Genomic DNA, 17063 nt, shown 5'->3' with positions numbered 1-17063 from the left:
AGAAGTGGATATTCAAAGGTGGTTTTGAAGTTTTAATTTTTTGTTTTCTGAGAAAGTCAAGTATACAGCAAAGAGACTTCTTCAATAGGCTTTCTTTGTCCCCTCAGGCTTTAGAAGCCTCTTTAAGATATGGATCCTGGTGCCTAAATGTACTCTTCCTAACAGATATTTTTGTGATGTATATGTAAGGTTTTCTTATGTTTATTCAAGTTGCATAGCCAAATATAGACATGTTCTAAAATTCCAGAGTTAAGGTCTCCATTGCCTTTATGTGGCTGCATTCTGGTTTTGTTTGGGTGGTGTCCTGTTTTGTCTGTCCCCAACCCCCTACTCCACACCCCCACCCCCCCAGCAGTGAGGCTTAGTGTACCCATAGTACACTGCAATTGGATTAACAGATTTTTAAGAACAGTAGCAGATCTTGCTCACCACCTGCCTCCTCTACATTGCCTTTTTTTCTCATCTGATAGCAAGCTAAACTGATTCTGTTCAGTAACCCTGGGAAAAAAGCCCAGTTACTAATTTTCCCCTTCCCCATTACATTTTTTGCAGTTCTAGTGAGTTGAAGCATACCTACTACAAGCTTTACTGTATGATCAGATGAGTGTTAGAAGTAGTAGTGCTATGAAATGATGGGATGGTGCAGTTTAGGGTAGCAGAGGAGGATGCATTTGAAGACAATGGGATCTCTCCAGTTTGGTGGTACCAAGCTGTTAATCCAGCTTTCATACAAAATTGCAGGTAGAGTTTATGGTATAGTTGGAGTGGAGTGCACAGGGGAGAACAGTCATGTTCAGAGTCTCAGAGCTGAGGTATGTCGAAGTCATCATTGGCTGATCCCATCTTTACCCATCCTGGTGGTTAGGCTGTGGCCTGTTCACGTTGCTCCCAACCAGTCCCTTCTGCTCTAGCTATGCTGTTAAGTCCTTCTACCTGTGCTTATCCTCCTTTTCAGTGCCTTTGTGCATCATTTATTGCTTTCTGATTGCTACCTTCTCTTCTTCCAGCACCTGCCTTTCATGCTCTGCATCCTTCTATACCATGGTGTGCCTGCTTCTTTCTTTTCCTCCATGGTGTTCAGGTGCTAACTAGGATTGCATTGAGACTGGAAGGAGAAACTGGCTTCCTAGTCTCTTTTCCCAGAATACAAGGAGCGGGGAGCAGGCTTGTACTGGAATTGTTTTTCTGGAGCTGCTCTGTGCAGCTGGAGCAAGCCTTGTGTTGTCCTGGCACACTGGGGTGTGTAGCCAGGAGAGGTCCTGAGAAGCCGGTGCATGTTCATTGGAGATTAAATCTGCAAAGAACAGGGCTTCTGTACTTCAGGTACGTTGAGTATGTGCAATGATATTCCCCTTCTTCCACTCCCCTGTGCTTTTGACCAAACTTGATCATTTTTCCATGGGGAGGGTAGGATATCTAAAAAATTCAGGTCTCGGTGCTAGTAGCACTGACATTATCTGGGAGACTGCTGTCGGAATTCTGGCACTGGGGTGAGGAGGGACAGCATTTTTTCCTCTGCTTCATTGTTTCAAATGGCTGAGCTGTTTTAATTGAAAAGGTCTCACAAGAGATGAGAATAAGGCGCACCCTCAGGAAGAAGAACTTGAGCCATAACAACTTCAGTCTAGCAGAATTAGAAGCAATCAAAAAATTGCCTAATGAGGCAATGCCTAAATGAAGCATACCAGACTTCCTAATGAATGGGTGGCACTGCATTACAGTAATGTGTAGATGATACAACTTTATACTATAGCAGTATTTGGATACGTGCTACTTTTTGTTTGTTGGTAGGCAATACTTCCAGATAAAGAGTTCAGATACGTACTCTACCGTGTACATCTTTTTCAATATAAACAAACACTGCTCTTACCACTATGGAAAATATGCTCTAGGTCAACCACGAGATGTTGGGCTAGATGCAGGAATTACCAGCTAACATTCTGTGGCCTGTATTAGACGGGAGGTCAAATAGATGATGACGGTGGTTCCTTCTGGCCTTAAAATATGGACCTGGACAGCTGGGGCCACTCTGTGCTGCCATGGTGGAAGTTAAAGGCTTCCTGTGGCTCCAACTTCCTCGAAGGCTCAGAGCTGGGAGGGAGGGAGCTGAAGATCGTTTTCTGTGGCTCTTAAAGCTTTCTTTCCTTGTACTGGAGCTGCTCTTGGCTGTGGGGAATTGACCGCTGTGCACTGAAAATATCTGCATTTACTAACTACAAAAGAATGTATAACTATAGAAAAATATGCAAGTACACATTACCCCAGAATATGTTACTGTGTGGTGCAAGGGGCCTTTGGGTGAAACTTTGGAAGGGATACCTACAAGTTCTAGAGGGATTTGTCATTTACAAATGATAATAATAATGCAAACCACAGAAGTTGGTTTCCTGAGTTGCTGTAAATGGAAGCATGTTTTTAAGACTCCTTCATTTCTAACACAAATGTAGGAAGCTGGCAAAGCAGCTAATTTCAGTGCTCTAGAAAAGTTTAAAGTAAAATAATCTAAGGAAACGGAAGCCTCTATTTTTAACCTTCTTGGTCATGGGAGATGGGGAGGAAGAAGAGGAGGCCATCTACTGTTGAAGTCTCTTTAGTATGTTACTATAAATTTAATCTAATTTCCACTGCTGTTTTAGTGAAGAGATATGTGTTACTTGTGAATGTTCAGTTATGTTCAAATGAAGATCAGTGTAGGTTTGATGGCATGACGTGTCTTCTGTAATTGTGCTTTATCTTATGTTGCTTGTTTTTCACTTCCTTATTTTTTGGCAGATTTGAAATTTTGCACTGTAAAAAAATACATTATTTGTGCTGTTCTAGTCTTTGGTTTAGTCTCTTATACTGAAAACTATTTTTTCTAATAATCCTAAACATCTTTTATATTGGGTTTGAGCAGATTGTCTTAAGATTATTATTTTTTCCCCTTATTGCACTATCACTATCATTAAAAGTACATTATGGTGCTGGATTTCTCTGGATTTTTCACAAAATATTTTTTAATGTATTTTATAAAAAATGTGACAGTGAAATTATGAGTAATTCCTCACATTACTTACTTGGAAGTGCTTTATTGGTCTAGCTTGAAGCTTAAATACAATATCTTGCACAGTTACTGGCAACCATAGAAGTAATAGCATCAGACTTCTTCAACCTCTTAAAAAAATCAGATGAACATAAATCTCTAAAACTGTCTGTTTCTTTAGGATATTTTACTAAATTACTAATATAGGTTGAGGAATGTACTGTGTTAATTTGCAAGGGCAGCATTAAGGAGGACTGTTGGAGGCAAGTGTATTTGGGGAATGGTAATAATATTGGGATAATGAAATATTGGAAAAACAGGGGTTAAGTTTTCCTAAAAGCTTGAAAATTGCTGTTTGACAAGGGTGTCAAACTGGAGTGTGGAAGCAGTTGGCAGAGTTTAAGTACACATTTTAGAGAATCTTCTCCCCAACACCTATATTAACATTGTATGTTTGTAGCTATCATGAATTTGTATTTGTGACTGGTAGGTTGGTAGTGTTGAGAATCAAAAGCTTTGAAATGATATAAGCTAGCATGTCGCAAAGTGTAAATAATTTGGCAGCTGTATTTGTAATGTTAAACTAAAGGCAAAGAGTGACCTGTGGAGAAGAAAATGTAGCAAGGCTGCAAATCATTGCAGGACCGTTGTTTTTTTCCTTAGGTAGTTACTGGACTTTAAAGAAATTATTTTCTATGTAACTTACCAGGAGGGTTGTTGCTCCAGTGGTATAAAATAAAAGGCACATTTTAAGCACAGTTTTCTTGAATGGATTTATTTTTAGACCACTTTCAATACCTTAAAGGTAACCATTAACTGGTTTTGTAATACCAGTTAAAACATGGAGCTTTTAAGTAAGAAGATAGATTGAGGATGTCTGTATGTGTGTGCTTATATGTATAAGTCACTACCGACTTGTCCATCACCACTTCTAGGCAGCTGAAACATGCACCCGTATGTGCTTGGCTAAGGATCTCTAACTCCTGGAAGAGCAGAAAAACCTTATATAATGAGGTGATTGCCATAGATCACTGCTTCCAAGAATCGGAGTCTAAAACCAGAGGCATCAAAGACCCTGTCAACATATTTCTGCTTCAGTTGCTTAGAGCGAAGTTGAGCTCAGTAACTCTTTAGGCAAGGGATTGAAACGGTGCGCTTGAATTGTGTGTGCATGTCACATTAGTTGCACTCTTTCACTCCCACATAAAGCATTGCTTTATCAGCTTAGTTCAGTAACTTAAGAAGAGAAGCAGTCTGGAAAGCCTGCCTTACAGGTCTGTTGCATTATTTGGGTAGGGGTCTGCTGGAGCACAGTGCCATGCCCCCTCTAGTCCCAGGTTTCCCTCTGCACCTGTGAGCACCCACTCCACTAACGGGGGCTTGGGGCCAGGGCTATGGTCTTTTACAAAGCAAAATTTCTCAGCTGTACAGGCAAAGTTGGTGTGTGACAGTGCAGTAGCACGTTAGAAGACATTAAATAGAAATGGTACAAGAGTCCATAAAACTTCCAGGAATGTGATAATTGAACACGTTTGAGAAATGCCATAGGTGGTACTTTTAGGGAAGATACAAGACAAGTATAACAGTTTTCAAGTGGGCTGGAAAAGAAGGACGAACAAAGCTGGTCTGAAAGGTTAGATTGAGAACCCCTTGTCTTGAATTTCTAATATTAGCTGGCAGTGTAGACTTTTCTGGGCGTGAGGCATTTGCTTACTGTTTTACCTCACAATTTGTTTTTAATAGGATGTATGTGAAGTCATGGTATGCATATTCTTTTGGCACTTATCTACACATGACTTTGTTCAGAGACTTGAAAAGAATGTTCTCTTGAATATATATTTTTCCAGCCATTGTTTTATACTCAGTCCAGTTGCATTTACTTTTTCCTCCCATTGTTTGCCACTTTCTGCATATACTCCAAGTATAGTAAGTTTTTGGAGGATTGGGGCTTAAAATATTTTAAAACATCAGATCATTTAAATTTTCACTGATAGTAGTGCTGAGCTTGTTTGCGCATGTAGACATGGCAGGTGTCTATTTCTAAGCTCATTAGATTTCAATTTACCTCTAAGGGAACATTAGGAGTTAAGTATAGTTTGGCTAAAGCCTATTCTAAAACAGTGTTTCTCCCAGACTACAGAAGCGTAAATTCCCTCTAGCATAGTGTTAGTTGGCATGTTTTCTAGCATGATGCCTTCTCAGTGTAGGAGAAGGGTTTTCTTCTGTTAATAAGCAGTCGTAACCACATCAGGATGTAATTGCATATATACTTCAAGATTCTAGTGTTAACCTCTGTGTGTCTTCAACTACTTGCCTCCTAGCTGGCCCAAAGATTACTGGGTAACATAAGATTCTCAGTTTTGTTGACTGAGACTTGTCTAAAGTGATGTAAAGTGTTCACAGCCTTTTTAGAGTGCTTTCCTTGTTGAAGAATGCTTAAGTTAAGCCTCTGTCATTTACCACTTTAACAGCATTTGAACAAATCAATAAATGGTGCGTGTGTGTGTATTTATTCATTAATTTATTTCCAGCCTGGCTAGTTGGTAAAGAAGAATGATAAGATTAATGAGGGAGATGCCTTCAGCAGTGCAGAGCTAACCATTACAAATGTGCAGAAACTGGAATTACCAGTGGCTGTAAGAATGTTTTAGAAAAAATCTCTGGCATCATGTTTAGGATTATCACATAGACTTCAAAATTTTGATAGAAAAATTTTTGAAAAAAAGTTTGGTCTAGCAAGGTCAGACTTAAGGGTAAGTCTTGCTTGTCAGCAAGTGCTGGCATAACCTTTCGGGAAATAGGACATAGGAGGTTAGTGAGAGAACATAGTAGATGGAAAGACAGTTTTGAGGAACTTCTGTGTAGCCAAGATACCTTAATAATCTACAAATGAAGGAGGCAATGTAATAGTGAGGACGTGCTAATCTCTCTTGATATAAACTTCAAATGATCCTGCAAGAGTCTGCAGGAAGTATTCCACTGCATGATAGTGTCTTGCAGCATTTAAGACCTTTTTAGTTACTTGTTATTGAAATGTAAAGTTCCTTATGATGTCTCCTTTCTTCTTACACGTGGAACTTAATGGACTTGAATTTGGAGTTTTATGTCCCATTTTGTTTCTTCCTGCCTGCTTCATTTTCTTCCTGCTTTGAACTTCTCCCATTATTCTTGTTCATGTGCAAAGGGCTTATTACTAAGAACTTGCTGGTAAGTTCTCACAGATGCACCTTTTCACCCTTGCTCAGATAATTTCCATTAGGAAAGTACAGGTGTTTCCTCCTCATCTGGTAGTTGCATACAGAAGTCGAGACCAGCAGTCAGAAATTTTGTGTGTGCATGCATATGCTTACACACACATACACAGTCCTCTGTATAAGGGTGTAGCAACTCATTACTTCTCCCGATGACTCCTCTATGATAGTTTAGTTAACTGGTGGGCAGGATTGTGGCCAATTAAGATAGTCAGAAATTTAATTCTCAAACCAAAAGAGTCATTGCAAAACTAAGGATACAACGGCTAAGCAGTTTGTTAGACTGAACTGAACATAGAAATGTGCTTTAATATGTACTGAGGATGTGGAAATCTGACAGCTGTGTGACTTGCTCTTCTTTAGCAGATGGTTGCAGAATTGTGGTTTGCAGAATGGAAGAAATAAACAGGTAACTGCACATCTGGCCTTTACTAACTAGGACCTTAATTATCAATAGCATGTAGTTGGAAAACACTGTTAGTCACAGAAATTGGTGAAAAAGTCATAAACGTTGATTCGGAATCAGTGAAACTAGAATGCTGCTTTTGCTTGCCTGTTCTAAAACTGTGCTGTGTCTAGACAGGTGTAGTGTCAAGTTAGGCTTCTTACACAGGTGGAAGGATTCAGCTTGCTTCTCAGATTCTGAAGTTCCCCGTTACATTTTCCTTAGCTTTTAGTTTAGGCTTTTGATTTTTATCTGTTTGGTTTTGGTTTTTTTTTTTTTTTAGTCTCTCAATATGCAAGTCCTTGAGAACATCTTGTAAATATTTAGAGATTTTGAGTAACAAAGGCAGTTTTATTAGGATTGGCAAAAGAAAAGTCGTAAATAACTTGCATGTTACTGTTTCTAGCTAAGAACATATTCAACACGAAGGTACAGTTTGACATTGATTTAGTAGAACTGTAGTCTCCTAGTTTCCCCTCCCTTATCTGTCTTATCTGCTGCATATTCCTGCTGTCTGCCTCTTATGGTTTATTCCCAACTGCTGTATGTAATTTTGTGTTTTCTAGTCTAGATGCCAAGTCACCTGCTGCCCAGACTCCCTGCTTTCAGCCAGTCCCTCCACTGATTGCCTCTGCCCTGCCGCTAATCTTGGGTTCTGGCTTGGTGACTTTATGCAGTTGTCTGTAACTTTGAGCTATCTGTGCATACACAAACAAAACGTGTTCTAAAGCACTTATGGGCGGTCTTACTTAACCCCTCTGCCTCCATTTTTTTAGTTGTTTATCCTTTGTTTAAAAAAAAAACAAACCACCCACCACCAAACAACAACAAAAACAACCCAGCAGAAACAAAAGCAGTTTTCTTAAAAGCACTGACTTTTAACCCGGCAATGATTTCTGAAGGAGGACTTTTTGGTCATCTTGATGAAATGTGAGTATATTTTCAGCAAGAATTTCCATAATATTTGTGTTCTGAATTTGGATATGGATCATAGCTGCTGTTAAGAAATGGATAGCTGCTTGGAAGACTTGGCTGCTTGTGTGGAACTGTTTCAGCAGTTCCTGAGCAGCCAGACTAGTTCTGCGAGAGCTACAATTTGACATAGCATTAAATTTTATGTTTCAACATACTAAGCCAATATTTCTTAGCTGTTTTGGTTTTTGGGGGTATGATAAAGGATAAAACCAAAAGGATATTATTTCGGTGTTGTTGCTTGTTCCTAAATGTTTGTTGTTTCTAGAATAGTGAAAGGATGTTGGAGGGTGTCCTCAGGTATGTTTCTTGTAGGTGTTTGTAGGCAATATAAACTTCTCTTGCTTCATCTCAGTCAACAAATCATATAGGTTCTTTTACTTATACATGTAGCTTCACACATTTTGAATCACAAAATCTAATTGTTCAGGGTTTTCATGGCCACCTGCCCTATTAGCATTATGTGTGAATATGTTGCATATGAAAACCAGTTTTCATCTAATATCTGTAGAATACCCTGCCCGTCAGAAAAGTGTTACTGAGATTTAAAAAAATGTAAAGGGACTGCCTAGCGTGAAAAAGTGACGTTTTGATTTGGAGATAATTGATTCAATGTAGTCCACAACACAGGACTTGATGACCTGAAATGTTGTATGAAACAAAGTGATTCCAGTGAGGTTTTGGGTGCCAGAATAGAGTCCTTGTGCATTCTGGTCAATCTGCTGAGGTTTTGTAACATTATTTCTGTTTTTCCTGAATGTTTTTCTTCAGCATGACCTCATGAGAGAGCTAGATAGCTGATACCAATTCCTTTTCTTGACCCATGTAAGCTCAGGTGGCTGTAAAACAAGGGCAGTTTCTGGACTGAGGAGTAGGAAGGCTGCTGAAGTTACCTTCTATACTGCCCTGTTGCACAGATGTTAAAGCTGTTTTTTGACCCGTTTCTGAAGTGCTGTAGCTTCAAGGCAAACAAGTTGGTGGCAGTTCCTTTTAACTCCACAGTTAAAAGGAACTGCCACAAGCTTGTTTGCCTTGCTGCAAGCAGTGGCAAACCATGGCTCAGGAGGTGGGCAAATAAATATTTGTGGGAGTGACATGCTTGTCAGCTGTCTCAGCATAGGTTGTCCATGTTTATAATACCATGTGTTAAAGGCAGTTAGCACTTGTTTCCACTAAAGGAAAATAAATTAAAAATTATCTAATAATGAACACACATTTTCCTCCACACTTAATGATATTGATTCATTACTGTAGCAGGCTAAGGCCATCCCGTGCCTTGTTTTGCACATCGATGTATGCTGTGTGGGCTTATGTTACTCTAAAATTAATTGAAGCAAATACACTGATTTGACACTATTAGCAGTCCTTCATGTGCTTATTTGCAGTTGTTTTTAAAAAAGAATGAAAATTACTGCAAAATACAGTGTGGTCTTAAAAAGACTGAATTTCAAGTGACCTTTAGAAGAGCTTGTGCTGTTATTTCCTCGCTGTAGGGTGGTATTTTATTTCGAAGGGAAATGTATTCCAGCGATGACTCTGAATACAAGTTACCTTCTTTAAGTCTTTGTCTTGAGCACAGAATCTCATTTGTGCAAGTTTCTGTCTGTCCATCTGTATGGTGGATTTATTTTAATGAAGGATTGAGTAGATGTTTAGTAAGTTATTTTATTCAGAACCTGAGGTTAAATTATGCAGTAAAATAAAGATGCATCATTTGGATTAAGAAAAAAGTCAATAAGGGAATTTTATCTTGAAAAGATACATACAGTTTGGTGAACTTTGTTGTACTTTTGACTAAGTAGTCGGTATGTAATTTGCCAAACGTTATTTCAAAATCCAGCTTGTTTTCATGACTTGGCTTATTAAGGAGAGCTGATTCCGTGATAAAGGACGGGACAGTGAGGAAAACCATGGTGTACTCGAGTCCTCTAAGAGGGGATCTGGAGTTCCTGGCAGCATTTGCTGCAAATAACCTGTGCCTGGCTGGTGCGTGCTGCCATGAGGTGAGGCTGTGTGGGTGTGACTGGTGAGGCCCGTTTCTGAGCTGTGGAGGAAGCTCGGTGCTTCAGCAGCCAGGCAGCCTGGGCCTGCTGTGTCCCTGCCCTGCCTGTGTGGTGGGAGGCAGTGGCTGCTGAGGAGGAGTGTGTTCTCTTCAGGGCAACCTGCTGGGAGGACTGGGTGAGCTGGTGCTGCTGGGGAGTCACAGCGCAGCTGGGTGGCCACAGACCCTCTCTGCGTCTCATAGAGAAGGTCTTGCAGGCCCAGATCGTGCTGCTGCCCAGGCCCAAACTATCGTGGTAGAAGATGTCCGTGAAGTACCTCCAGGACTGCAGTAACACCTCACCCCCACCCCTGTCCCCATTAGCGTAAGCAGTTCTTCTTGCCTGTGTCTGTGAAACAACCAAAAAATCGTCTTCCATTCCTGCTGTTTCCTGGGTTCTTCCCCCCTGCCCCCCGTGGTTAGAGGTAATAAGAACCACGACACAAGACAAAAGGATTAGTTGAATTTTGTAACAATGGCTATAACTTACATTCATGATCGAAAGAGCTTTCAGCCAGACTTCTTTTTCTTACCTCCTTAAGTGTGTGCGTGATTTCTCACCTTGTCCACTTTCTTGCTTGCCTGTTACTTCTATACTCAGCGTAATAATTATACTTTGGTTAAACTATTGCTAGATTTATCAGGGTGTTTAATTCCTTTCTAGTTATACTGTTACTCATGTTTAAATTGCCTGGTATTTTTCAGATCTGTAATGTGAATTAATACAGTTTTCTAACCTGTAATTTGCATTTGTTGGGCAAAACCACCTATCCCATTAGATGGCTATTCAGACTGAGATCAGATTTAGGAGAATGTTTCTCCTAGTTGCCTGTTGAGGAGTATCAATTTTTATTAGATATTTTTCTGCCTCTGCTGTTGGACCTGAACAAAATCAGGAAGAAAAATAAAAGCAGCGTTGCACTTGCTGGTCTTGCATCCTTCACTCTGTCGCCTCTACAAACAGTGGCTTTTCTTCAGGATGTGGTGGTTCTTTTTCATAACTAGTCCTTGTGGTTAGTGCTTTCCTCTTAATCCAGGCCCGCTTTGGAAGATAAGGTGACCCTGGAGGTAATTTAGGCATCTAGACATTGTCTGAGAGATGACAGCTAGTTTCTACTTTGGAAACACCTTTTTGATTTCCTGTTCAAGATCTTGCAAAAACAGACTCTGTTTGTCTTAATTTAATTCCTTCCAGCGGAAGTTTTGCTCAATTAGATCTAGGGATTTCAAGCAGCCAGGGCCCTCTGATGTGGCATCAGGGCCATGGAAAGACTGAGGATCTTATCTCATATTTTCTGATGCCTTTGGTGTTAGTGATCTGGTTCTGTTTTTTAAAATCCATGACAATGAAATTGCTGCCCCACACTATCAGTCAAAGTGTGTTTTGGAGAGTGGAAGTATACCTTTTCTTTGAAACCAGAAGTTTTCCTTTATTAGTTAATGCTTGAGGCTTTCTGTGGGTTTTTTGGGGGTGGAAAATAGATTCTTTTAACAAAGTATACTAAAGCTGAGAGCAGTTTCGCAGTAATTTATCTGAAATGACGTTTAGCCATTGCCTTTTGCTATCTTCTTTCCTTCCCACCCATTCTCTGGCATGAACTGATGCATTCAAGAAATACCTGTTGCTGCTGCATATTCAGAAAGCTGTAGTAATATATTCTGGAATCCTTCTGTGTATGGGTAATGGATGAAGACATGAAATCAGTATGCAAGCAGGAGAATACCTCTTCATTTATTCAACTGTTCGGTTTTCTAGTTTGATTTCTGCATTCTGTTTAGCTTGATAATTGATACAGAGAAAATATTAATAAAACTTGAGTTTTTCAGATATGCAAATAATAGACTTCCATTTCTTCTTAAAAAAGTTTAATTTGGGCAGAGTTAGAGGTGACAAATCCAAGGTGTGTAAAAATGCTCAAAGATTTTTCTCTCAGTTTGGTGTGCAGGATTTAGGTTATGAAAGCTTTCTTCTATGTTTCCATATTTGCATTTGAAGGTTTTCACAGTCACAAAGATTGGGTGCCTAATGACTGAGGAGCATCATTGCTTCGGGAAACTATAAACATTTCATGATAATGAAGACTCAGCAAACTGGTTAATCTGTAGTTATGTCTGGCTATGATATATGCAGAATTAGCTACTGTGGACAACAGTCACTTGTACCTGGGCTGTAGGTCCAGTGGCTGCAACCAGATAATGTTGTAAACTGGTCCCAGATGAATTCTGTCTTCAACTGGAAGTTCAGAACCTTCTTACTACTGTCTACCAGTTGGAGGGGGTGGGGAGTGGGGCAGGGGATGATCACTGGTGACAGATAAAATGCCATATTTATTCTTTACTACTGTGATTAGCATAGTTCAGGTCAGCCCTGGTTTTTATTTAATTAAGGATGGCAGCATTTTTGTTCTGTCTTTGTCTTTATAATGCTTAATAAAGTTTTTTGGTTTTATTTTAATACTTTGAAATGTTTTTACAGATGTACCTTCTACAGTTTTTTATAGTGAAGCGGAAAAGACCTGACCCATTTCGCAGTGCTTAAGCTAATTTAAAAAAAAAACACAAGAGAGTCAAGCTATATTTCCAGAAGATACTTAATTTCAGCAGTCTACTGCTGCAGTTTGGGGTGGACCTCCAATATACATATCTGCATCTGTTCTGTTTTGTCTTTGTTATTCTGGAAACTCTTAAGTTCCCTAACTGTAAAAAAAAAATAATCTTGCCCTCAGAGTTGTGCTGGTTAAACCAGAAATGTATTTTTTTCAGTTGACTTAGTTAAACCAGTGCAAAACACAGGGAGAGACTTGCAGTTCTTAGCTTAAGCTTTGCATGTTTTGACCTAGATGAATTGAACAAAGAGTGTTCAAGCTACATAGATGTAACTGTAACTGAACTGAGAATTAGTGTGATGTTGTTCTTTGTCTGAAGGGAATCAGATTTGGAGCAACTTTCAATATAGTTTAAAATGAGCAACATCAAGTTAATAATGGTATAAATATCTGGAAGGCAGTTTTTTGTGTGTTCTTCTTCTTACAAGGTTTCCATCAAAACCATTAATTAAACTGTTCATGCATGCTTTGTAACATTGGAATGAAAACTGGTCAGACCAGATGCACTGGCTTTCTTCAGTCTCCTTTTTCCAGAAAGTGAGTGTTTTCCTTGTCTTGGAAGTCTGAACCCTGGTGGGAATCATGGAGAGCATTGAATTAAAGTTCTTGTAGTGTAAAAGGTTAGAGTATCATGTGCAGGTTTTATTTATGAAAAAAAGGATGAGGGTGTGTTTGTATAACAGGCAAGCATGTCTCATAACTCATTCCAAAGAAAATCTTGTCTATCATGTGGTAATTTAGGAGCCAATGTCTAGACTACTTGGAGAAATTGTAAACATGATATCTTCAGAACAAAACCATGAGAGTTTTAAGAAAAAATGCTGCACGTTATATTTTTAATTTTGACTGAATTCCAGGGAGATCAGAAGTATTTTGGCAATATTTGGTCTCCCTGACTGCTAGATGAATTACTGAAAGAATGCATATGCCAGTCCATAGTAACATTTTGTTTTTTGAATACAGCAGCTTTGGATTTGCATGATTACATGATGTAAACTACATATTTGTCAGTAATGGAAAAAAAATTACTTTAAATAGTGGTGCACAAGTTTATGTACATCTTCATCTTATTAAACTTTTTATATGTGTTTGAGAATCCATAGTATATGATCAAGCTCTTTATTATTTGACCTAAATATCTTGATCTTTGTACTGTTGTACAAAGCTGCTCAAACATTACATTTAAGCTAGCGAGGATAACTTTTTTTATTCTACTACAGTTAATTTTGAACACTTTGATCTCAATACTAAAATGGTTTTAGGAGGCAGGTAAATGCAGTTTTTCTATTTGCTATGTGTGAAGTTATGTGCTTTTCGTTAGTGGTTGAATGGCGTGCTTACTGGGTGATTGGAATAGCTACCGTGTAGTTGTAGTAGTATTTCCATCATTTGAAGTCTTTGCCACTGGTTTCTTCTGGTTCGTTTTGTTTTGGGGTGGGGAAGGACTTCTAGCTCAGACACAGACAAGTTTTAGTTCAGACAAAGTTGTTGTTTTATACAGGTGTTGTCAGATCAAGTGCAATAACCGGTCCTAATGATCCCTATTCTGCAGTGTAGTTGTAAGTATAGGCCAAATCTGGTGTCAGGAAACCTTAACTGGGTGTTATACAAATGGAATTTCCATTTTATGCCAAACAATATTATGCTATGGGTTATGCTGAACTGAACTCAGCCCCTAAATTAATGCATGTATTTAATCTTGGCAAAGCTGTCATCATTCTGTGTGCTAGAAACACCTCAACAAATAAATGCTGAAGGTGTTGGATCTATATCCCATGTATAATTGAAGTGACTATATTAATAAATTTTCTGTAAAGGAATGCTATGGCAGCTTTTAGAGGAAAACATCTTAAGGGTTAGGTAACAATTAAAATGATGATTTGGGAAATAGATCAGGTTTGACTGAATATTAAGGATTTTTTTATTTGCATCATTTGATCCTTCTATTTTTTTAATACATCTTTATATTCTAGAACAGTGTTGGTTTAGAGTGTTTCTGTAGAATTTGTAACCCAGTATTTTCAACATTCCTATCAATACTGAAATTGTTGTTTTGGTTTTCTATTAGTCACTGGCCTATGAAGAGTTTGCCTAGCAAGCAGTGTGTGATTTTTACGCCGCTAGATAGTAATGCTGTTACTTCTTAGTTACTATTTCTGCTTTAATGGCTTTGTAATTCTTTAGAGGTGTTTGTCCTCTTTTTGAGGGAGAGGAAAGTAATTTGGATGGGTCTGGACTAAAATATCATTAACAGTTGGAGATGTATAATTGAAAAGAGGAGAAATCTACTATATAGTGCTTTCTTAAATTTTCTGTCTCTCCTTTTTTTTTTTTTTTTTTTTTTTTTAGGAGAAACAATTATACTGCTTGGACACCTTAAAGAAGTTAAAGCCTATAAAGCTTCTACTAGTGTTCAGCAGTGGTGAACTCCAGTTTCACATTTTTGTTCTTTGCAATATGGGAGAAAAACTGGCAGTACTGCATGCCATTGTAATTAAACTGTTAAATGTGGAAACTTGAAGGGAGAAGCTTGTCTTACCTGTTTGGGGAGTATCTGTCAGCATATTTAAATGAAATTTTATTTTGAAACTGTGTGTTTGTAGTTATTAACACATTCCTAAGCAGCATAACTAGTTTGTGATCAAATGGTGTGCAGTGTAAACTCTGCACCTTTTGTATTTATTTGTGTTATTTTTATTTTTTCAGGATTACAAAGCCATTGACATTTGCTGACTGTGTTGGTGATGAGCTTCCTTTAGGATGGGAAACTGTTTACGATCAACAGATTGGAGTTTATTATATGGACCACATAAATCGTGAGTAGATGTATGATTATTTTGGGGAATCCTAGCAAGCTGATGTTACCTGATGACATTAACTATGTTTCCCGTACCATTTATGCACCTCATGGTACAGTGAGAAAATGTATTCAAATAATTTCTTGCTGTATATAATTTCTCATCTTTCAAATGGGGGTACAATCCTTCTTCCATTTGTAAAGACTTCTACAATCTGTGACTGAGTTACAGTGTATAAAACTATCTTGTTTTGCTTTGTCATACTGTGGAGTATCAGTGATTTAGTTGTTGCTTTTTGTCGTATGTTAAGATTGTCATGCTCTTGTATTTCCTGTTTTCCCAGTCATCCATAGTTCACTCTTCTGTATTGACAAACAAAACACATTCTGAGAGAAAGTGCTGATTTTTAATTAGAAGCACTATGAAATACAATAGTCCCATCCTCTCTTAAGCAATGTGGGCTTTATGCTTTAGTGTAGTACAAAGTGCCATCAAAAAGACAACAGATATCCTTTTTGGAAACTAAGAGGGAGAAATTTCCAACATTTTCCCTCTTGGACTATTGCTGAGCTTTGTATCGCAACTGTCTGGCACGTTTGCCAGTTCTGCTTTTAAGAAAATGTCTTATCTTTACAGCTTTGTACTACTGCTGCTGTTAGTGTTGTGCTGCTATCATTAAGCGTCTTATCACCAATGAGTGAATGCTTTCAATATTGTGGGAACTGGGAGCTGGCAGGGAGGGGAAAAAAGAAGTAGTTATATAGGCTTTCACAGCAATGGTAAATAGTATAATCTGCAAAAACAACCGCAATAGTACCTACTTGAAATCTAGTCAATTAAAAAAATAGAAGCGTAGAAATAGTTTTTTGGCTTTCTGCCATGCTTATTTAAAAAAAAAAACAACAAAACAACAGAATAACAAATTTCCCATGTTGTTTGACCCACAGAGATACTTACTTACTTGTTGTGAAACTAACAGATATCACAAATTAAATAATAAACTTTAAAGAGCTGTTAATGCACTGATCACAAAGATAGATAGCTGAGGCAGTTGAAAGGCAATAAATACAGACTGTTAGGAAGTTCTTACAATAACTTTGTTTACAAGAACAGGTAGCCTGATGATTACTGTTTAAACTGTCATGGTAACTTCACTTAATGTTGAAGTGATTTTTACATTGGAGTACAGTAATGGAGTACACTTGCACCAACATATGTATATGTGCATGAATGCACATATTAAACAAGAAAACAAATGAGCATATTGGCAACTGTTCTTTTTTGTTTTCTTGAACTTTATAAAAGGCTGTCAGCCTCTGTAGATAATGAGTAGAACATGAACTCCCATTGCAATGCTATGAATAAAAAAGCTACTAAAGCATCTCACCAGTAGGCACCTTTGATAGGAGTAAGAATCACCATTGCATGCAAAGGAAATCAGTCTCTTTTTTTTTTTTTTTTTTTCGCTTTTCAGGCTTTGTTAGCTACTTTGCCACAGACATCAAGTTTGAACTTACAGAAAGGATATTAATCGTTGTGGACATGTCAGATCTGGCTTGCATTTTTTCCATGCAGTTGAGAGCAAAAACTATAGGAGAGTGTCTTCGCAGAGAGAAATTGAATTTCCAACTGCTCAATGGGAAGGCACAGAAAGAGAAGAGTAATATAAATGGGTCTGCAAAAGTAAAACTAATCATATTAGAAATTAAATAAAGGTAATCTATGAACAGAAGGATAGAAACTTTGTAGGGCCAGTGCTGAACAGAGTGAAAGCAATCGTTCTGCAATTAACAAGATTGCAAAATTTGTCTCTTTCATGATAACTAATTACTTGCAGCCCACAGATATTATCCTAAATGGTAATTCAACCGTCACAGCAAAATGGGTTTGTCACCCTTAGGCTAATACAGTGCTTGCATATACAAGCA

The 17063-nt window shown here is 38.3% G+C and overlaps 1 protein-coding gene across 5 annotated transcripts in view; it reads left to right on the top strand.

The window, feature by feature from the left end:
• Positions 1-17063, top strand: part of WWC3 (WWC family member 3) — a 103637-nt gene that overhangs the window by 22991 nt on the left and 63583 nt on the right. For all 5 annotated transcript variants that reach the window (XM_037377491.1, XM_037377490.1, XM_037377489.1 and 2 more), the window contains exon 2: positions 15044-15153. In XM_037377491.1, the coding sequence (XP_037233388.1) occupies positions 15044-15153 (110 nt within the window). The remainder of the gene's footprint in view (positions 1-15043; positions 15154-17063) is intronic.

Source organism: Falco rusticolus, chromosome 2 (assembly GCF_015220075.1).
Source record: "Falco rusticolus isolate bFalRus1 chromosome 2, bFalRus1.pri, whole genome shotgun sequence".
NCBI classification, from domain to species: Eukaryota; Metazoa; Chordata; class Aves; order Falconiformes; family Falconidae; genus Falco; species Falco rusticolus.
This window is presented reverse-complemented; position numbering and strand designations above follow the sequence as displayed.